This window comes from Bubalus kerabau, chromosome 3 (assembly GCF_029407905.1).
Source record: "Bubalus kerabau isolate K-KA32 ecotype Philippines breed swamp buffalo chromosome 3, PCC_UOA_SB_1v2, whole genome shotgun sequence".
Classification (NCBI taxonomy): Eukaryota; Metazoa; Chordata; class Mammalia; order Artiodactyla; family Bovidae; genus Bubalus; species Bubalus kerabau.
The window spans coordinates 79,624,493-79,647,897 of record NC_073626.1 but is presented as its reverse complement, the minus strand read 5'-3'; the positions used below and the strand labels follow the sequence as shown (position 1 = coordinate 79,647,897).

The following is a 23,405-nucleotide window of genomic DNA, read 5'->3' as shown; positions in this document are numbered from 1 at the left end:
CTCTTCTGCTTTTAATTATTTTTATCTTGCCTTATTGCAAGTACCTTTATTTATTTAAACACATGCTGTTGTGAGATGCCTTAAATTATTCTAGAGCAAGATGAAATATTCAAAATAAATTGTATCTGATTGTGAGAATTTAAAATGATGCAGTCACTTTGGAAAATAGTCTTGTGTTCCCCAGAAGCTTAAACATAAAGTTATCATCAGTTCAGTTCAGTTCAGTCGCTCAGTCATGTCCGACTCTTTGCGACCCCATGAATTGCAGCACACTAGGCCTCCCTGTCCATCACCAACTCCCAGAGTTCACTCAAACTCATGTCCATTGAGGCGGTGATGCCATCGCATCCTCTGTCGTCCCCTTCTCCTCCTGCCCCCAATCCCTCCCAGCATCAGAGTCTTTTCCAATGAGTCAACTCTCCATATGAGGTGGCCAAACTATTGGAGTTTCAGCTTCAGCATCAGTCCTTCCAATGAACACTCAGGACTGATCTCCTTTAGGATGGACTGGTTAGATCTCTTTGCAGTCCAAGGGACTCTCAAGAGTCTTCTCCAACACCACAGTTCAAAAGCATCAATTCTTCAGGGCTCAGCTTTCTTTATAGTCCAACTCTCACATCCATACATGACCACTGGAAAAACCATAGCCTTGACTAGATGGACCTTTGTTGGCAAAGTAAGTTATCATATGATCCAGCAATTCCACTCCTAGGTATATACACCTAGGAGGAATGAAAACATATGTCCCACATAAAAACTTGTACCCAAATGTTCATAGAAGCATTATTCATAGTAGTCAAAAAGTAGAAGCAACCCAAATGTCCCTCAGATGATGAATGGATAGACAAGTTATGATATATCCTTATATGGAGCATTATTTAGCAATAAAAAGGAATATTGTGTCGATACATGCTACAACATGAACTTTGAAAATATTTTGCTGAATGAATGAAGCCAGTTACAAAAGACCACACATATTACATGAAATGTCCAGACTAGGCAATCCATATAAACAGGAAGTAGGTTAGTAGTCACCTGGGACTAAGGAGGTTGAAGGGAAATTGGGAGTGACTGCTAAAGGACATAGAGCTTCTTTTGCGGACAATGAAAATGTTCTAAAAATTGATTATTAGTGGTTACAAAACTGTGAATATGCTAAAACTATTTGAATTGTATACTTTAAATGAGTGAACTCTATGGTATGTGAATTATGTCTCATTATGGCTATTATAAAAGTCATTTGCAGCAACTAACTGTCAATTTTATGGAGTCGTATTTGCTGCTTTTCTTACACTTTTCATTTTCACTTTGTGCCAGACAGGTGCACTGTAGTTAAATTCACTTATTTGCAGTGGAATCTGTAGACTTGTTTGGAATTGTGAGAGTAGAGATGGCCTTCTCCATAGGATGCAAATAAATACTCTATTTGGGTCATTTGATCCACCAGGTAAAGCCAGAGTTTGTTTAGCAGCAAGTTCCAAGCCTGTGGGCATAAAGGCTGATATTCTACTTCCATTCTTCCTCATTTTGGGCTTGTCTTTGTAGACCCTCTCTCCTCTACCTTGCCATTTTATTCCACCTGGTAGTGAAAATAAATGAGCAAAAGTGGTCAGGGAGAAGTAAGAGAATAACTAAAGATGTGGCATCATTGCAGGCAAGGAAAGAGAATATTTCAAGAAGGAGGAGCAAGTCAGTGGTGGTCATCAGTGAATAGAGAATAGAATGGGGACAGACCATTGAATTGGTAACTTAAAGATCTTTGGTTCTTATCAAGAGAGATTGTAATTGGATAGTGAAGGTAAAAAGTAGATTGTTATGTTCACAAAGATTTAGCTACAGGCCTGTCCTTAGATTTAACTTGGTCTAAGATTCCATTGATGGTTCTTTGTTTTTTCTTTCCATATTCTTGACTTGCCTTCAAGTTTACAGCTACAGTCATCATTTTTCCCTTCTCATTTATTTAATTCAGACTGTATGTTTCCTAAATGGATCCCTTCCCTGCCTAATTCCCTCCCTCTAATTTACTTTCTAGTATAGTTCTAGTTTGTTTTTTAAAATAATTGTGTTATCTTGCTGTTCAAAAAAGCCACTTCAATGTGACTAAGAAAGAAAACTCAAGCTCAATGGTATGATCTTCTAGGTTCTGCATAAGATGTTCCTGGTCTCACCCCATCTATATTACAATTGTATTATCCTATTCTACTCTGTTCCCCATATGAGCGGATGGGCTTCCACTCCTACTGTGTTCTGCACTAGAATGCTCCTTTCTTGTATTTCTGGTCAATATTGCTTTCCTAATTTAAGACCTAAATACCACCTCTCCAGTGAAACACTGTTCACCTAACTAGAATTGTTTACTTCATCTGAACCACTCTAGTGGTTACACTTTTTAGCCTTGAATTCTTGTTATTGATGTCTATATCCTATTGCTTGTTTTTAAGTTCCATAAAAGTTGACATCTCACTCCAGGGATCTTTTCTTTGAAATACTTGGTGCAGTGCCATTCACAGTAAATACCTAGTAAGTGTTTGAATGAGTCAATGAATTTAATCCCACTTGGATCTCTAAATGTCTCATATGTGTAAGTTTGGAATTATCCCAGAAAATAAATTTTGAGGGGAGGCATATATCTTCTATTTATTTTGCACTCTCCTAGCCTCCCCACTCCAGTCCTGGAGTAGTCCTACCTGTAATGGTCATGTGCTATGAAACTGGTTATTCTTTTCTCATAGGGAATGGCTGGGTACTGTCCATTGCCTCCCCTTCCTAGGAAAAAATGCATACAAATAAGAATTATGGATTTAATTCCAGTCAACATGGCAAGTAGGATCAAGGGAAAGATTAGGATTCATATATTCCCTGGCACTTAAACCTGGACTAAGAAGCAGACCATAACGGTTTGTCAAAATGGAAATTGATTTTTGAATCAAAGAAATTAGCCAGACATTCAAAAATAAGAGTGCCCAAAGGCTTGAACTTGAAAATGCCAAAGTTCTTTGCTTTTGCTGAATTGTCAGGGCCTAAAATTCTTTGTTCCCCCAGAACTTTGAAAGTTCTGATCAGGACATCTATCAAATAGTAATTTTATCCTGAGTGCTGGGAGTCACATTGAGAAAAAGTAGGTAATTAATGGGCACGTGTTATTCAAATCTGACTCAAGGAGCTGTTGCACTTTAACCTTTCTTTTTTATAGCACTCATCCTACTTGGAACTGGATATGCCATTTTATCCATGCATATGCCATGCTATCTTCCTCCAATGAACCGACTGACGGTATCCCCACCACCTAATACAGTGGCTGGCCCACAGAGCTGGCATTATTGAGTGCTTACTATGTACTAGGCACTGAACATTGATCATCTCATTCACTCCCTACAATGACTTTATTGCAGTTTTACAGATGGAGAAACTGTGGCCCAGAGAATTAAATTAACTTGTGTATCATCATGTACTTCTATGAAGTAGTTAGGTTTGATCCTAACCCCTGACTTTTAACCTTTATATATTACTGCTCCAATGATTGGCACCCCAATTTTTTTAAATGAGTGAGTACATGTGTCATGCTTGAGTAAGAGTGATTAAGTATACTGTCATTTAAATAAATCAACAGACTATTTTAAATATTTTAAGATTAATAATAGTTTATATATAATAATAAATGTGTTATATGAATCTAGTTATATTAATAATTAAAGATTAATATCATTTTAAAATGAACTTTTTGCTCTGACTCACCCACATTTACATAACCATACCTCCTTCTGGGCTCAGCCATCACTTCCCTCTTTGTTCCTCATCTTCCTGACCTGCTTTAAGTATTACCTTAATTTCCACCTGAAGCAAAGACCTCTTCACAGAAGCCAAGAAACCTCTTCACCCACATCTGGTTTCCTGGCTGAGTCTAAGGCTGACCTGTGGCCAACCTCAGCCCCTCACAGAGGTCCCAAAGGCAAGTGGCTTGGCTGCTGCAGGGGAAGTTCAGCAGCACTTGCAGCAACAGCCAACTCCCAGATCCTTGGGAAGACACGGCCTGAGAGATGGAGCCATCAGAGGACTCCCATCTCCAGGGACTACCCCTTCCCAAACCCTTTGAACCAGATGGTGGGATCTGAATATGGATTAATTGTCCAATAAACTTGCTGGAGCTGTGCGATGGAGTAATGGTTCATTTTTTTCCAGCACCCTGACTGAACCACATGGCCAGAGTTACCTAGAGAAATAGCTGTTTAATTGCAAAGTATCACTACTTTTCCCAATCAAGGAAGAAAGAAAGAAAGAAAAAGAGGAGTGAGAAGGTGGTGACTTGGGCCCTCTGGTTTCAGTCCTTAAGACAGCCTTAGTCCTAAGACGTGGACATGGGGGTCTTCTTTGGTGACAGCATTAGAGGGTGTGCTCACCCCCAGTCTTTGCAGTGCAGAAAGCACAACTGAAACAGAAGAAAGAGTGGCGATAACAATGGTAATAAGACTGCACCTCTGCCGTCCTCTCCTTTGGCTTCTCCTCAGCTTCAGTGTCCCCTGAGCCCCATCTTGTCTTGTTCCTCTGCTCTGGCCTGGTTCCTTTTGGTTCTTCTCCTCACTTTGCCTCTTGCACTTTTACTCATTCTTTTGTGGTGTAGTAAACTCTTCTTCCCTCAGTCCTTCTTGGCTGTGGCTGGCCCTCAACCTGTCTGCCAGACAAGCTATGCTTGAGGATCTAGAATTTCTGTTACCAATCACCTTCCCTAAGAATACAGTGAGTCAGTCTGGACTTTTCTAACTATTTACTATTGATTCTGGGATCAGAGACATAGAGGTAACATGAAGAGGTAGTTGTGTTCACAGGTGTCATGCAGGGCACAACCTGGGTCATTCCGGGTTACACATGGTGGCTCTCTGCCCTCAGGCCACCCTCCCATCCCGGACCCTCCTTTTGCTTTAGGACTCTCTCCAGCTGCCATGATGCACATGTCATGTTCTTCCATTTCTCTTTCCTTCTGTGTTCCCTTGAATTTACTCTGGACCTTTGGTGCTGATGACATTGTCTAAAGGTAGTGCTGACTTACTCATCTTTCTAACTCTGTTCCTGCCTTCTCACCCTAGTGACCTCAGGCAAGATGCCAGCTGCCCTGTGGTCCTGCCACTCTGCAACTTCTCTCCTACTTTGCCACATAGGATCTGCTCCCATTACCCATCTCATAATAAGGACTGAGCTTCCTGTTTTAAAACCCTCCATCCTACCTTCTGAGGGCTTTTTTTTTTTTTTTTGGCAAATACTGACTGATTTCTCTGATTGACAACCCTAGATCAGCCTTGCTGAGAAATAGGCTTCTGGTCCTCTCTTCTCTGTTTCAGGTTAGGACCCTACTTCCCTACCCTATGTGTGAACTTAGTGTATGATTTCAGTTCACCACCATGTGCAATATTTGCAGACTGAACATGAAAACTGAAATGGTGCTAAGTCTTCCACCAAATGAGATTTGGTTTTGCTACATATACAGTGTCAAGTTTCTCAGCCTGCCTTCTTTTGAGGCATTAGTCATATTGGGAAAATGCCTGTGATTGTCATAATCTTGTCTTCCAAAATGGAAATTTCCTTCCAGGACAGCACCATGGGCTCTGATGTTTAACCTATAATTAGTATACCCTCTGGAGGTTTTCTTCTTTTCATGCAGAGGCCTCTTTTTCACTCAGGCTTCTGTCTGCCAATGATACAAACTGCAGATGCAGTGCATCACAGGGCAGGGAAATGCTTGCTCAGATCAAGAACGTTCAGCTATTCGGTAACAACGGAAACACTTAACAACCTAAGTAGCAAAGCCACAAGAAAACAGCAGAAAGTATAAAAGACAGCATATTAAAAAAGAAATGAAAAGAGACATGAATCTCAAGTTTTCGTCTACTTTTGTCCCAACATGTAGAATACAGTTGCTCCCTCTCCTGCTTTTCTCTCCAAGTTCACCAGTATTTTTAGTTTTTGACTTTTCAGCTGCTTTTATCAAGCATAGTTTAGTCATCAGTAAACATCCATTCGTGACTCTTAATAAATAGCTCCCCCTTGAAGGCATCTGATTCTTTGGTTATGAAATGCCACTTTACAGCAGCCAGGCAGGTGCATCTCAACAGTGTGATCGTTTGGGAGCAAAAGGAACACAAGCACTGCCAGCTCCAGAGCCCGACACAGAAGTCTGACCTTGTTTCTTGTTAAGAAATGGCTCTTTATTTGCCCCTGATTCTGGCAGAAGCCAGGCTGGGAGATTGCAGCAAATGGCTGCAACAACCTGTGTTTAATGTGGTGATACTAATGAATTCTGAGAATTAATCTTCAGCTAAGAATGCATGATGGAAGGTACTAGAATTTCAAATTAGGTAATGGATTAATTTCTTTCAGGGCTGAAGTTTGCTTCCTTTTTCTTCTGGTGGACTTTTCTATCATATTCTAAACCACCTTCCATGGCTTTGTAAATCCAGCTAATACATCTCGTGGTAGTTTTAATTTTTTATTCTTTTGTTTTGTATCTTAGCACAGAGATAACCACACATAAGTCCAGATTTTTAAGAAAGAGTTTTAAAACATCTGGAACTGAAAGAAAAAATTACTTACGATTTTGGGGGAAAAAAGCAATATTTTCTAAATCTAGTCCTTGTTCAATTTCTTTTTTCCGGAGTCAAAGATTCTGGGAAGAAGTTATCTTGGAGAATGTATTTCCCCAGTTTGAGACCCTGTCTTCTGCAGAAATGCAGCCTACAGGTATCTCAAACATGCTGGTGAAAATTAGGGGTTCTGAGTATCTCCCCTCAATCAGCTGAGATGAAGACACAGCTGTTATTTGCAAAAGTCTGGTACTGAATTCTCACAACAGAGCTTTCAAGGATGTCATATACAGGGCCCTGGTTCCATTGATACAAAAAAGGATCTGTGGCCGAGTAAGTTTGGAAACATGGACCTAAACAAAATTGAATTTTCTTTACCTCCATACTTCTAAGAACATTTAATATGCTCATATGCACTATGAAACTCCAGATTTACTTGATTCAGGGAATCACCAGTGTTTCCCAACCTTTTGACCAGAAGACTAGTTTCATTCTTCAGTGGAATGTCTCATGAGTCTAGTGTTTCACTCAACTTACCTTACATTGGCCAGCCCCTATATTCCCACACAGAAGTCAATGTTTTATGTATGTTCTTATAAAAACTGTTGAATCCCAGGCTGGGAGAAAATATTCTGCATCTGGAATTTGAAATTCCTGATTTAATAAGAAATCCTGAAATGAATAAGCATATTATAACTTCCTTAGTTTTCCATGTTTGTTCTCCACATCGTTAGAGGATTTAATCATGCTGTAAAAAAGGTCATGGAAGTTGTCAGGAGTTCTTATGGGTCTTGACTGTCAACTCTATATTAATCCACTAAATCCCTGCCTGAAAGGAGAATAAGACAGAATGATAAGCTGACAAGCATAGTGTTATGGGTTTGGGGCACAAAATTGCAACATCTTAAACAATAAAGAATATTCCCAAGTTAAAGTTGGAAAAAGGACTAAAGTAAAGAATTGTTCTTAGATATTCAAAGAAGACAGCTTAGGAGGTGAATGTCAACGTTCTGGTGGCCTCCTGAGTTCCTAGCCACAGAGCTTGCCTAATCTGGCTTCTTGCGTTGCTGATCCAGTTTCCCAAACTGGAAATGTCTTCTATATCTTCTCCCTGAATTGAGTTCAGTTTAGTTCCAAAACTTCTCCCCAAATTCAGCTCAATTCTCATTCTCTCCACTCGGCTTACCTGACTGCTCCCCCCACCTGCCATAACTTAGCATTGGTCTGCACATTGTGCCTGTGCCATTTTAACAACACACTGCAAAGTAGGAGGGGTTCTCTTGTGGGAGCCAGGGAATTGGTCTCATCACTATCAGGACTTGACCTCAACTTCCTTACCTTGTAAAAGAGGGGTAAGAGTAGAAAATCTTGGTCCTTTAGCTCCAAAACCCTATGCTTTTTTGTGACCTTTTCATTCTAAATAATCAAACACTGGTTTCTCCTGTTTTTTATGTTCCTCTTGTCCTTCCATCTTTAAAATCACATTGTAGATCTTTGAGGAAAAGGGTCATCATTTTTTTATGAATTAATCTATTTTGACTAATTCTGGTTGTGTAATAAATGTTTGCTGAACAAATGAAATGATATGATTTCAACGACCTGATTGATATCTAGTAATGTTTGACTTCCAGCCATATCTCTTCCTAAGACAGAACTTTCTTTTATTTATCAGTAAAATAATAAGTCCATTTCATCCTGGCTATTTGCTCCCCATGAGAAAAGAGTATGCAAGAGTGTTTTATAATAAGGCTGTACCCTCAAGGTCTTCCTGTCCTTCTCCTAAAAACCCTCCGATGCAGTTGGAATGTCACACCTCTGCTTAGCATTCTTCCCATACACACTCAGTTTCAGTTTTGATGACCCAGTGGTATGACATTCAGCCCACTTGGGCCTTCCTGAGAGAACTAACAAATAGATCCTCTTGGTCTTTCCCTCAAAGTGTAAAATGCCTACCATCTTTATATTTTTTGAATCTCCCAAGAGACCACAGATCCACTTGTTAATTTCTCCCTTGTCTGATTATCTCACTAAATTATTTATCCTCATTCCTCTTACTCCCCCTGTGATCTAGAGAGAAATCCTTTCCAAAATGCCAAAGGATCTTGTAACCTTGTTTGCAACCTTGCTCTTCCAGTGGATGCTAAAATTATGAAAGATATTATGGCACCTTTAATTGCATCTCCAGAATCCTGTAGATACCTATTTTCATAAGGGTGGAGTATGGATTTCCTGGTCTGTCTCAAGCCCTGTCCAAGAAGCTTTGAGTACCTGGAACACTGTTCCAAGGCACCTATCCGAAGGAGAAGACAGAAGCAGCTCCTGCTCATTTTTCCATTCGCCTGCTGTAAATTTTCTACTAATTGTGTGCCTCTCACTTTTTGCCTCCTTGAGTTTTTTATTTAAGTACTGGCTAGTCAACAAGCAGTTGAGAGTTGCTCAGAAAGCAAAATGAATTAATATGGTGGGAAAATCTATTAAGGAATTGCATTCCCTTGTTTGGGCATATACTTGACCACACGAGGTATGGCTATTTGGTGATGGGAGACAGATGTAATGCGCCCTCACAATATCCTTGGGCCGGCTTAGCTAGGGGTCCCAGCAGTGCCTGTTTTCCCATCCAGGTTGGGTAGGGGTGGTGGTATGAAGCCACCATGTCCATCTTCAGTAGGAACTCTCAGAGAACACAGACTGTTCTTATTTTGGGAGTTTTCATACACCATCCCTCAAGCCAAGATGATGAAGCCATACACCTGTATTACTGGCCACATAAACTATCCAGAAATTCCTTCTTCCCAGGTGCTTAGGGAATTATTAGCATTTATTTTCCTTTGGTAGTCACATAATTATATATAAATGAATATACATGTAATCCCAGGAAGACTGTTGATTTAAAAATATGAACAGAGTATTTTTCAGGCTTGGGCACTGATTTTTTATTTTATAAGAAAAATAATAAATACAAAAGGCTCCTGGATCTATAAAAGTCAAATGATTGATTTCTTCCCATAGCAAGACAGAGGTGGTATTTATAGTTGTGCAGGCAGCAAAATGGAGATAGTCTGGGTTCTTTTGGCTTTTCTAGTTGAAAGCTCCAGTTCCAATAGATAGGAAATGCCCTGAATCAATTCTAAAACCAAATAACTGGGAAATTTACCAAGTATCTTTCAGGACCTGAAGTCAAGGGATACAAAAGTGGTTTGAAGTACAAAGATTAAGGCCTTTTAATAAAACCAACAGTTGAGGAGTGTGTTTTCTTAAATGTTTTGAAAAGATGCTCAAGGTGAGGCTGAACATTTTACCATTTGTCAGTGCATTTCATTATTTTAAGTATGTTGTGTTTCACATGTTGCTAGCATGTCACTATTGGGGAAACTGAAAACGTTTATTTTATGGAGTGGGCAGAAAGATATCCACTGTTTACCCTAAGCCTCCAGTGTGAGCTAAGGACTGATAACTTAAAAGTGTGGATGTTGAAATTTCTTTCTCCTGTCAAGGGCAGCTACTCAGAATGGAAATGCGATGGTAATTGGAGGGGTATTCATCAGATTCAATTTCACTAGAAATTTCCTGTGTCAGAATCATCTTTAATAACATACAGCACACAGCAAAATGTACTGAATCATTGTTTTCTTTGAAAAGGGCATTGAATCTGAAGCAGAAAGTGGTTACAACCATGCAGTTTTAACCAATTAACCACAGAGGAGTTTAAATGCAACCCAGTTTTTACCATTTTGAATGGACTTTTTGTTCCCTGTTTGAATAATTCCATTCCAATTCATCTGAATTATATTGTAGTCACTTCCTGTTCTGAGGTTTTTCTGCTTCTTCAGAAGATATTAGAAATCAAGGGATTGAATCTTCTCTGTGAAGATTTCTTTATGATTCATTTCTGTCCTTGCAAACTCCGAAATGCATTTCCCCAACCACCAAATACTGGACATTTCATATACTTGGATTTCATTTAAATGATAATATATAATTTTATATGCTTCTAAAATAAAGTAGATAGACTAATCAACTTGACTCCATTGTAAACATTTTTTTTGTAATGAAATTGTAGTCTGACCAATCTATCTTTTCAGTATTTTGAATACTTCAAATTAAATTGATTGTGTTTTCAATACATATTTAAAGCATACTAAAATATATTTCTTATATTTTGATTAATTTGACTAGTAGAGAATATTTTTTTCTATGTTCTGCTACCTATGAATAAACAGCTATGTAAGGTTAGTGATCAGGTTTTATAAATGAGCTTTTTCTCCTCTCTCCCATATTTACAGAGAAGCCAGGTGTCTAAGATAATACTTGGACTGTTTGTTGATTTTTGTGAACAGGTGTCTCATTAAAGATTTTGAAAAGCGACCTTCGGTCACACATCTCCTCGACCACCCATTTATTAAAGGAGTCCACGGGAAGCTTTTGTTTCTGCAGAAGCAGCTGGCTAAGGTCCTCCAAGACCAGAAGCATCTAAATCCTGTTGTTAAAACCAGGTATGGTCCTCAGCATTTTTCTGCTTTCTCTCTCTGTTTATTTATAAAAAATGGCATGTCGTGTGTTTTGATTTACCCAGCATTATTACTGGTAATTATCACATCCCTGCATTTCTGAGTTCATTACATGACATTAAGTACTCCATGCGCAGTAGATGACAACAGCAAAGCTTCAGAAACTAGCTGCCCATTTGTGCTGTTACGGCTAATTTGTCTCAGAGTGGCTGAAGTCTCACTCTGTCCTAGTATTCTAGTTAAAAACCAACACACATATATATTTAATATATATGTAGATTTTTAAAAATTCCACCAATAATGAAAACTGGGTGAAACCAGCCATGGCTGAGATTGTGCGAGAAATCTTTACTTGGCTGTTGCAGGCTGGAAAGCAGAAGTGTAGGCTATAAAGTGGTTTTGGAAAGATTATGAGTTCAACACTGAAGATTTTTTCTCTAAAGTGCTTTGAGCCCATTTCCTTTAGTTAAAAATTCCTTAGGAGCAATTTAGTATTTTTATATGAGTTTTTCCCCCAGATATTGTCTATGCTATCTAAAGTAACTGTGATTCCTCCTTCCTCTACTTTTACAGCGTAGATTTTTTTTTAAAATGTTTATTTTCAAAGGCAGTTCCTTAAGACAGTATTCTGTGGTAGTCTCTAAGAAATAGATGTTTGGTTTCTGTCCAGAGGGTGGCAGAATTTCTCTTTTAAAAAATTAAATGTGAATAAAGCTACTTCCCCAGCTCAGCAATTACTTGGTTTTATAAAACTGGCCAGGATGCAGATAAGGTCTAATCCATTATTATTAAAAGAACATTCAAAGGACTGGAGGTGAAGAAACTAAAATATCACAAGTCACAAGTTCTGGAAATATTCATGTATTCTGCAGAAAACTGTTTACAAATCAAAAAGCATCAGAACTCTGGAAGCTAGAGGCATAGTTTCAAGGTGACTATATCTTGCTGATTTTTTTCCCACCACCACCAGGTTCCCTTTTTGATGGCTCAAAACAAATTCTTCCCTACTCTTTTCCCTTTTCCACTGCAATTTCTGTTTCTATGGCTTGCCTACAGGGTAGAGAAATTCTTGTCACTTGATACCTTTTGAAGCAGTAGAATTTGTGTTTAAGCCTCAGGGAACTGAAATCTTCTTTTCTTCTTCTGCTTTTGTTCCTATGCCAGCCACACTCCTCTACCACTCACCTTTACACACACACACACACACACACACACACACACATGCACAACCGCCATGAGAAATGAAAAGAAAGTACAAACCAAGGGAGAAACAAACCCCGCATTTAAATACTTTACATCGAGTCAGGTATCTTCTTGTTTCTTCTGATTTGCTGCAGAGCAGTTTCTGAAACTTAGTTGCAAAGTGATTCAGGTTTGTACTTTTGTCTGATTTTGCATGTCCAGATGTGTGTCCTCTTTTTAAAAATTTTTCTCCATTTGCCATAGAAAGCCAGGGCTCCAGGCTCTCTCCCCTCCCCCTCTAATTTCTCTTTATGTTGGTTAATTCTTTTGATGTCAAAGGCCTCATAGGGTCAAAGACCCTTCTCTCAGGGTCTTTGTAATCTGAAGTTTCACTCTGAAGTGTATGTTTCTTTGAAAAAGTCACTAAAAAAATACAACCTCACAAATAGGTGTCAAAACTTTAAGCAGGCACTTCTTTAGGAGAAAGTAAAACTAATTCTAAAGGAAACATAATGCATGTAATTGACACATCTTACGACCTATCCTATATTATTACTTCCTCTTAGCAAGTGGCAGGGAGCTGGCTACATAGGTGTTTGCTAAGTCCAGAAAAATTCTTAGATAATGTTTGATGCTGGTAATTCAATATATTTAACGTTGTGAGTTTCCAAGTTAAGGTGGAAAAGGCAAAGAATAAGTGGGGTAAGTGCATAGATGAGTGAGGCAAATACCCAATTTACTTTTTTTTCTACACAGTTTTGGTCACACAGCAGGTGGTACAATGCAGTGGTTTAAAAAAAAAACCTGACTCTGCCAGGTTTGAATCCCAGCTCAATCACTTACAGACAAGTTATTAAATCTTTCTGTTCCAAAATTTCTTTATCTGTGAAAAGGAGATTATTTTGAGAGTTGAGTCAATACATTAAAAAATAGTTAATGTTGATAACGGAGTTAAATAACTCTGACAACGATGATAGTTGATAACTCAGTCATTGTTAGCAGTAGTTGTAGTTGAATATATTTGAGATTTGTTTAATTCAGAGTCCTCCATTTCTTTTGGCCTTAATCTGTGGAAATTTCTATTTACTTACCAAACAACATCATGAGAATAAACAGTACAGAGATATTAAATGTTACAAATACAAATTTCTGTCTCTTATTTAAAATCTAATTTATTCATTCCAGAGACATTTATATGTGTATATGTGTCAAGCCCTCTGCCAAACAGAGGAACTACAAGGGAAATCAGATACAGTTCCTGATAAAGAGCTAATAGTCCAGTGTGTGAAATAGACAAGAATCAGATGAGAACAGCTCAGCATGAAAAGTACCTGGATAGAAGGTTTCCTGGGGTACTTCCCAGAGTACTTGGGAAAGGAACAACCTAGAAACTGTTGGGAAGGTGATCCTTGAACCATCCTGAAGGACAAACAGAACACAGTTATTCCACATGGAGGAGAAGGATGAGCAGAGGGCAAAGACACAGAGGCTGAAGAGAGCTTACGGGATTTGGTGAACAATTGGTTGGTATTGCTGGAACTTGGGGGAAGGGGATGCAAGGAGGCAGGGGCCAGGGCAAGATGGGCTAAGGAGCCTGGATGTGTTCTTAGGCACTGGGGAGCAGCAGAAGGATTTCAAGAAGGGATGTGCTTGAGGAAGACCATTCTGATGGCAGTGATGGAATGGAGTTGGACAGAGTTGGAACTAGGAGGGCAAATGAGAGCAGATTGTGGCAATTGTAAATAACAGAAGATATTAGTTTGGTGCAAACATAATTGAAATTTTGGACCATGAATTTTAAATCATTATAACTAGGCTCAAACACATCTTTATTAATCAAAACAGGAACCATTATAGTCAACACATTTTTGCCAGTGAGAAATAAGTTTGTATATTCCTGGAGCATAAAAATCTGTTTTGGGATTTGATGAACTCTTGGAAAGCTATTTTCTGCCTCCTGATGGTTGTGGAAGCAACCCTAACCCTGCAAAAAAGTTGTCAAGATGCTTAAAGAAGTGGTAGTGGGTTGGTGAGAGGTCAGGTGAAATGGTGGATGACGCAAAACTTTGTAGCCCAGTTCATTCAACTTGTGAAGCGTTGGTTGTGTGATGTGTGGTCAGATGTTGTTGTGCAGAATTGGCCACATCTGGTGACCAGTGCCAGCTGCAGGCATTGCAGTTTTCAGTGCATCTCCTTGATTTGCTGAGTATACTTCTCAGATGTAATGGTTTTGTCAGGATTCAGGAAGCTGTAGGGGATCAGACCAGCAGCAGACCACCAAACAATGACCATGACCTTTTTTGGGGGGTACAAATTTAGCTTTGGGAAGTACTTTGGAGCTTCTCTCAGTCCTGTCACTAAGCTGGTCATCATGAAATCCTCTTTCTATCACATATCACAATCCAATAGAGAAATGGTTTGTTGTTGTTGTGTAGAATAAGTGAAGACGACACTTCAAAATGATGATTTTTTTGATTCCTGGTCAGCTCATGAGGCACCCACTTGACAAGCTTTCTTACCTTTCCAATTTGCTTCAAATGCACAATGACCATACAATGGTCAATGTTGAAGTTCTTCAGCAACTTCTCACGTAGTTGTAAGAGGATTAGCTTTGATGATTGCTCTCAAGAGGTTGGTAATTGTGAACTTCCCATGGCTGACCACTGTGCTCCTCATCTTCAAGGCTCTCGTCTCCTTTGTAAAACTTCTTCATCACTGATTCGATGGACGTGAGTCTGAGTGAACTCCGGGAGTTGGTGATGGACAGGGAGGCCTGGCGTGCTGCGATTCATGGGGTCGCAAAGAGTCAGACACGACTGAGCGACTGAACTGAACTGAACTGAAATGAACCCACCACTGCAGTATATGTTCATCAGCAGTTCCTGGGCTAAATGCATTGTTGATGTTGCAAGTTGTCTTTACTGCTTTACGACCCATTTTGAACTTGAATAAGAAAATCACTTGAATTTTCTTTTTGTCTAACATCATTTCCCCAGTCTAAAATAAATATAGATAGCAAGTAATGTCACTAGCAAAAAAAGAAAAAAAAAGTAAGAAATGTGCATTTAAATGATGTAAACCTAACCACATTTCTTTAAGAATGTATTTGAATATAAAATGGCAAACTCAACAATGCAAAACCACAATTAATTTTGCACCAACCTTACATTACAATAATGTATCATCAGGACTTATTGGTGAATTGGAGAGAGATTAGGGAAAGAGAGAAGTGTTACAGGGTCTACCTGAATTGGGCTCCTTACCCTGGTTCAGACTGCAATCAAATAGAAACTGCAAGACACTGACAGACAAAGACCAGTAAAAAGGCTTTGCTTCCTCTTCATATCCTCTCAGATGCCCTTCACAGCCCATGCTATGCTGTGTACTTACAGATTCACACAAAAGTTCTAGCTTTCTGCCCAAAGAAGTGTTCCTCAATAATCCAGACAGTACTGGGCCCCTCAGCAGCACAGACTTGTTTAGTTTTGAGAGTTAATGTAGAGAAATGAGAACTATAATCTATAGGGTGGACATGTTTTACTGTTCCTGCAAAGGCAGGGAATGTTCTATCCACTTTAGTACTTTCCCAAGAGGAAAGAAAAGTTGGTATTTTCAGGGGGCTGTGGAGCAGAAGGCAGCAGAAGGCAGAAGGCAGGATGGGGAAGAACTTGGATAGGTGAGGGAAGGATCATCTAAGGAAGGAGGCATTGAAAACACAGAGAAGGTAACAGAGGAAGCACAAGGGAGGAGGATCAAGCATCTAAGAGACAGACTGATCTTAGAAAACACATCTAGGTTGAGAAAGACACAGAAAGGTTGTGATACCCAGAAAATGTGAAAGGCAGGGGGAAGAGGAGATGCTATGAGGACATTGATGTTGTATGGCCTTTAGCTTTCCAAAAAAGTAAGCAAAGTGGTCTCAAAGTTGGGAATGGGCTGTGGACTCCAGCGAAGTGTTAACTCTTTGAAATAGCCAATATGACGAATATGATAAAGAGTTTATTAAAGATGGATGTAACTATTACTCAATAGCACTGAAAACCCAGGTGGAACTTCATCAAATAGCAATGTATTTTAGTGGAATTAATCAGTGTTTAAGATAATGCATGCAGAACATTCAGGAGACCATTTGGCATTAGAACCTCTGTAAAATTGTACCATTAACACTGTCACCTTTTCCATCTATCATCTCTCGCAATTCTTAGCCACAGGAGCAGGAGGAGACAAAGCAGATACTGTGGTCTTCTTCAGGTTGGAGACTGGGTCGGATGATCATTATGGGTGGACATGGGGACAAAAGAATCTGAGTAGGAGTGTATCCCCGAGGCCTTTTGGGAGTGTGGAAGAAAAGTGAAGCCAGAGGGGTTTATTGAATTTGAACATGCGTCTGGGTCAGGGGACTGGCAGTTACAATGAAGACAAAGAACAGATGCAGTGAAAGGATGGTGAGAAAAGAGATTGTAGAACTGAGTTCTCAGGAACCTTTGAGAGATTACTGGGAACTAGTCACCGCACAATTGTGGACAGCTTCAGTAGAGGAGAAATAAAAATTTTTAAAGAATCAACAAAGAAGACTCTTGAAATCACAATGTGAAAAGAATTAACAAAGTGATTGGTTCAGTTTGGCCACTCAGTCGTGTCTGACTCTTTGCGATCCCATGGACTGCAGCACGCCAGGCCTCCCTGACCATCACCAACTCCCGGAGTTTACTCAAACTCATGTCCATTGAGTTGGTGATACCATCCAACCATCTCATCCTCTGTCATCCCCTTCTCCTCCTGCCTTCAATCTTTCCCAGCATCAGGGTCTTTTCAAATGAGTCAGTTCTATGCTTCAAGTGGCCAAAGTATTGGAGTTTCAGCTTCAGCATTGGTCCTTCCAATTAATATTCAGGTCTGATTTCCTTAGGACAGACTGGCTGGATTTCTTTGCTGTCCAAGGGACTCTCAAGAGTCTTCTCCAACAGTTCAAAAAGCAGTTCAAAAAGCAGTTCAAAACATTGGTTCTTCATCACTCAGCTTTCTTTATAGTCCAACTCTCATACCCATACGTGAATACTGGAAAAACTTTGACTAGACAGACCTTTGTTGGCAAAGTAATGTCTCTGCTTTTTAATAAGTGGTCTAGGTTGGTCATAACTTTTCTTCCAAATAGCAAGCATCTTTTAATTTCAAGGCTGCAGTCACCATCTGCAGTGATTTTGGAGTCCCCCAAAATAAAGTCCCAGCTCTTGTCTCAGTGATAAGAAAGTGTTGACTTCCGAATTTCTAAAATTCAAATCAAGACAAGAACAATGTATTTAATACCTAGAAGGGGGGCAGGTCTGCAAAAGACTAGTCAAGTGCAATAGTGAGAAGGGGGGAAAGAGTAGAACAAGGAGTGATTGGTAGGGTATGGGAAAACCAAAGCCTGGTATCAGGAGAAGGAGTGAGAGAGAAAGGCAAATGGAGGCCAAGTGCTGGAGAAGATGACTTAAGAGTGTGATGTGAACTTTTTCAAGGAGAGAGACTGGTCAGGGAGAACAATGGATGGGAAAAGGCAGAGGGCAGCAAGGAGGAAGCGCCTTTCCCCTATTCCCTCACTGTAAGTGGATGGAAAGTGGGGGAGGGGCGAACAGGAATGTTACGGGGAAATGGTCCATTTCAGCTGTGATGAGGAAATATATGAGTATTCAGGAGTGAGGTTAGGAATCATGGGGGGCTTATTCACAATAGAGCAGAAGCTGTACTATATATTGTCAACTGAAAAAAAATGTACAACCTAAAAATTGAGAGTTATGCTTTACTTGGTGGACACAACTGAGGACTTAAGCCTGGGATACAACATCTCAGATAACTCTGGGGAACTGCTCCAAAGAGGCAAGGTGGGGATCCAGGATACGTAGAAGTTTTTTTCTTTTTTTTTTTTTGCAACGAAGACCAAATGGTCAGAACATCCAAAGATTGCAGTTAATTAAAGAAAACCAGATATCTCAAGTTAAGGAATTTAGTGCCTCTCTGTGTATGGGAAGATACAAGATTGTGGGCTCCCTGGAATCATTCCTTTGATATGCACCTTAGCTATCTGGGGCCAGCATCCTGTGCTTTCCCATCCTGTGTCTCCTCGGGGTGCACCATTCAGGGTGGCTGGAGCAGTTGACTGCTAAATGGTGGGCATCAGGCATCCAGTTTCCATCCTGAATTCCCTCAGAGCTCACCATCAGTGAGGTTGTAATCTGATGGCTTGATGGCTGCAACATCCTTTGTTCACTGATAAGGCAGGCAGTATTTTTCATTCACAGAATAAGAAAAGGGCTTAAATGGTGAGGTCCCAGGTGCTGTCTCCTGGTCTAAACATTTTCTTCTGAATGGTACAGTTTGGGGGGACAGCTAGACTGATCCATTCCTTTTTCACATTATGTTGTACTATCTGAGATTTGATACCAATTCATGATGCTGATTAAATGAGTGAAACTGTTGGAATTTAAGTTTTTCCAGTAATTTATAATTTTGCTGTAGCATATGTTGAATTCAGGAACAGTAGAGAGGTTATGTACCCAAAGCTGACTCTCTCTTAAAGGAGGTTAAATAACCCTGATATTCCATGAACAACAGTTTAGAGCTACATTTTTGCTTAACCTGTCAGGGATACTGTGAAACAATTTGGCCATTTCCTTTATATCAGCTCCCATTTCTTTGACTTTCAAAAGGACTTTTTCCCTGAATCACTTTTGGAAATCCCTGAATTCATCAATATCATCTGGTGTATCCTATCACTATCAAAGTTAGAGAAGATATGAATTTTAAAAAAAACACTTCACAAGGGTTAGTGGGAGAAGAGTAAAAACCACTGTCTACAGTGGCAGTGGAGGCAGGGAAAGCAATGGTTGGCTGTGCTGTGACCTGACCCTCTCCCACCTCCCAACCTCCCATTGTGGATTCAGCTTCTGGCCTCAGGAAAATTGCAAAATCCAGCATGTTGTTCCTTCCCCAGTGGGTGGTTTGGGATTAGCTGAAACCACAAATGTTAAACCCTCAAATGCCAAGGGTCTACTACCAAGTATTACTTGGTACAGCAATTAAGTTGCTGGTTGTTTCCTGCTCTGTTTAATGGATTTTGATTATACTCTTGCAATTTGCCTAAGGCTTTAAAACAATGATTAAAACAATGACCTCAGCTTTTCTGATTTCTTTTCAAACAGCAGCAATGACCTTTAAAAACAGATATTTACTTCACTGCTTAACTGCTGAGCTTTTTCCAGTAAGTCTTGCTCACTTGTTTCCTTTATTACCTGTAAACATGTAATGCCCCGATACACACACACACACACACACACTGTTGGTTTCTTGGAGTCCTGTGTAAATGACGAATTTTGAATGTTTACTTCATCAAGTGCTGAAGATGATTGACATATAGAAGGTTAAGGATTTTCCTAACGGACAAGAAACAAATCCATACCATAAAGAAGGCTGAGCGCCAAAGAATTGATGCTTTTGAACTGTGACTCTTGAGACTCCCTTGGACTGCAAGGAGATCAAACAAGTCAATCCTAAAGGAAATCAGTCCTGAATATTCATTGGAAGGACTGATGCTGAAGCTCCAATACTTTTCCACCTGACTTGAAGAGCCAGCTTATTAGAAAAGACCCTGATGGTGGAAAAGATTGAAGGCAGGAGGGGAAGGAGGATGAGATGGTTGGATGGCATCACCAACTCAATGGACATGAGTTTGAGCAAGCTTTGGGAGATGGTGAAGGACAGGGAAGCCTGCCATGCTGCAGTCCATGGGGTCGCAAAGAGTCGGACATAACTGAACAGTGTATCTGTCTCTATCTGTCTGTCTATAACTAAGTGAATTGATGTTTAATTTTCTGCAGCTGTCACTGATTCTTACTGCCTGGAGAAGGTAGCTATGTCAAATTAATTTAATATAATCGATAAGATGCTGATTTATTGGAATTATGGTCAAAACTATGTTTAAATGAAAAAATGGGGTGATACTTTAGAGATTTCCACCCAACTAATTCTTGTATTTTTTAATCTTTGTATTATAATGTTTATTTGATACATATAAGCTTAAATTTCAGATCAAGATAGACTAATGTACTTAAAGTTATCTAGGTGGTAACTTCATTCATATTTGGCTCTCAGTAGGATGGTATTAGGCTTCCCAGATGACTCAGTGATAAAGAATCTGCCTGCTAGGCAGGAGACTCAGGTTCCATCCCTGGGCTAGGAATATCCCCTGGAGAAGGAAATGACAACCCACTCCAGTACTCTTGCCTGGGAAATCAGGTGGACAGAGGATCATGGTGGGCTGTAGTCCAGTTTAGCTCAGTTCACTTGCTCAGTCATGTCCAACTCTTTGCTATCCCGTGGACTGCCACATGCCAGGCCTCCCTGTTCATCACCAACTCCTGGAGTTTATTCAAACTCATGTCCATTGAGTCGGTGATGCCATTCAGCTATCCCATTCTCTGTCATCCTATTCTCCTCCTGCCTTTAATCTTTCCTAGCATCAGGGTCTTTTCAAATGAGTCAGTTCTTCCCATCAGGTGGCCAAAGGATTGGAGTTTCAGCTTTAGCATCATTCCTTCCAAAGAAATCCCAGGGCTGATCTCCTTCAGCCAAAATAAATTCTCTCACTGTTTCCACTGTTTCCCCATCTATTTGCCATGAAGTGATGGGATTAGATACCATGATCTTAGTTTTCTGAATGTTCAGTTTTAAGCCAACTTTTTCACTCTCGTCTTTCACTTTCATTAAGAGACTCTTAGTTCTTCTGCACTTTCTGCCATAAGGGTGGTGTCATCTGCATATCTGACGTTATTGATATTTCTCCTGGCAATCTTGATTCCAGCTTGTGATTCCTCCAGCCCAGTGTTTCTCATGATGTACCCTGCATATAAGTTAAATAAGCAGGGTGACAATATACAGCCTTGACGTACTGCTTTTCCTATTTGGAACCAGTCTGTTGTTCCATGTCCAGTTCTAACTGTTGCTTCCTGACCTGCATACAGGTTTCTCAAGAGGCAGGTCAGGTGGTCTGGTATTCCCATCTCTTTCAGAATTTTCCAGAGTTTGTTGTGCTCTTCACAATCAAAGGCTTTGGCATTGTCAATAAAGCAGAAGTAGATGTTTTTCTGGAACTCTCTTGCTTTTTCCCTGATCCAGCGGATGTTGGCAATTTGATCTTTGGTTCCTCTGCCTTTTCTAAATCCAGCTTGAACATCTGGAAGTTCACAGTTCACATACTGTTGAAGCCTGACTTAGAGAATTTTGAGCATTACTTTACTAGTGTGTGAGATGAATGCAATTGTGTGGTAGTTTGGGCATTCTTTGGCATTGCCTTTCTTTGGGATTGGAATGAAAACTGACCTTTTCCAGTCCTGTGGCCACTGCCGAGTTTTCCAAATTTGCTGGCATATTGAGTACAGCACTTTCACAGCATCATCTTTCAGGATTTGAAATAGCTCAACTGGAATTCCATCACCTCCACTAACTTTGTTTGTGGTGATGCTTCCTAAGACCCACTTGACTTCACATTCCAGGATGTCTGACTCTAGGTTGGTGATCACACCATTGTGATTATCTTGGTCGTGAAGATCTTTTTTGTACAGTTCTTCTGTGTATTCTTGCCACCTCTTCTTAATATCTTCTGCTTCTGTTAGGTCCATACCATTTCTGTCCTTTATTGTGCCCTCTTTATGTGAAATGTTCCCTTGGTATCTCTAATTTTCTTGAAGAGATCTCTAGACTTTCCCATTCTATTGTTTTCCTCTATTTCTTTGCATTGATTGCTGAGGAAGGTTTTCTTATCTCTCCTTGCTATTCTTTGGAACTCTGCATTCAAGTGGGTATATCTTTCCTTTTCTCCTTTGCCTTTTACTTCTATTCACAGCTATTTGTAAGGCCTCCTCAGACAATCATTTTACCATTTTGCATTTCTTTTTCTTGGGGATGGTCTTGATCCCTGCCTCCTGTACAATGTCATGAACCTCTGTTCATATTTCTTCAGGCACTCTGTCTATCAGATCTAATCCCTTGAATCTATTTGTCACTTCCACTGTATAATCGTAAGGGATTTGATTTAGGTCATACCTGAATGATCTAGTGGTTTTCCCTACTTTCTTCCATTTAAGTCTGAATTTGGCAATACGGAACTCATGGTCTGTGCTATAGTCAGCTCCTGGTCTTGTTTTTGCTGCCTGTATAGGACTTCTCCATCTTTGGCTGTAAAGAATACAGTCAATCTGATTTTGGTATTGACCATTTGGTGATGTCCATGTATGGGAGTCTTCTCTTGTGTTTTTGGAAGAGGGTATTTGCTATGACGAGTGCTTTCTCTTGGCAAAACTCTATTAGCCTTTGCCCTGCTTCATTCTGTACTCCAAGGCCAAATTTGCCCATTACTCCAGCTGTCTATTGACTTCCTACTTTTGCATTCCAGTCCCCTATAATGATAAAGACATCTCTTTTGGGTTAGTTCTAGATTGTCAGTCTTCATAGAACTGTTCAACTTCAGCTTCTTCATCATTACTGGTTGGAGCATAGACTTGGATTACTGTGATATTGAATGATTTGCCTTGGAAACAAACAGAGATCATTCTGTTGTTTTTGAGATTGCACCCAAGTACTGCATCAGACTCTTTTTTTTTTTTTTTTTTACTATGATAGCTACTCCATTTCCTCTAAGGGATTCTTGCCCACAGTAGTAGATATAATGGTCATCTGAGTTAAATTCATCCATTCCGGTACATTTTAGTTCACCAATTTCTAAAATATCGATGCTCACTCTTGCCATCTCCTGTTTCCTGTTGAGTCACGAAAGAGTCAGACACAAGTTAGCAACTAAACAACAGGATGAAGTTACACCTAGATGTGCTTAGTCACTCAGTCGTTTTCGACTCTTTGTGACCCCATGGACTGTAGCCCGCCAGGTTCCTCTCTCTGTGGGGATTCTCCAGGCAAGAATACTGGAGTGGGTTACCATGCCCTCCAGGTGTACCAAAAAATAATGGTACACCTAGATGGTCTGCCATTATTTTTCTCATGCTAGGTCCATGATTAAATAATTATAGTCAAAAGTTTCTTTCATCTGTCCTGTTATCAGGAGATATACTGAAATGAAAATAATGACTTGGAAGAAATATTCAACATCAGT

The 23,405-nt window shown here is 39.8% G+C and overlaps 1 protein-coding gene across 1 annotated transcript in view; it reads left to right on the top strand.

The window, feature by feature from the left end:
- MYO3B (myosin IIIB) overlaps positions 1-23,405 on the top strand; it is a 559,309-nt gene that overhangs the window by 273,367 nt on the left and 262,537 nt on the right. Inside the window, 1 exon segment of the mRNA XM_055572295.1 lies at positions 10,910-11,065. Coding sequence (XP_055428270.1) covers positions 10,910-11,065 — 156 coding nt within the window.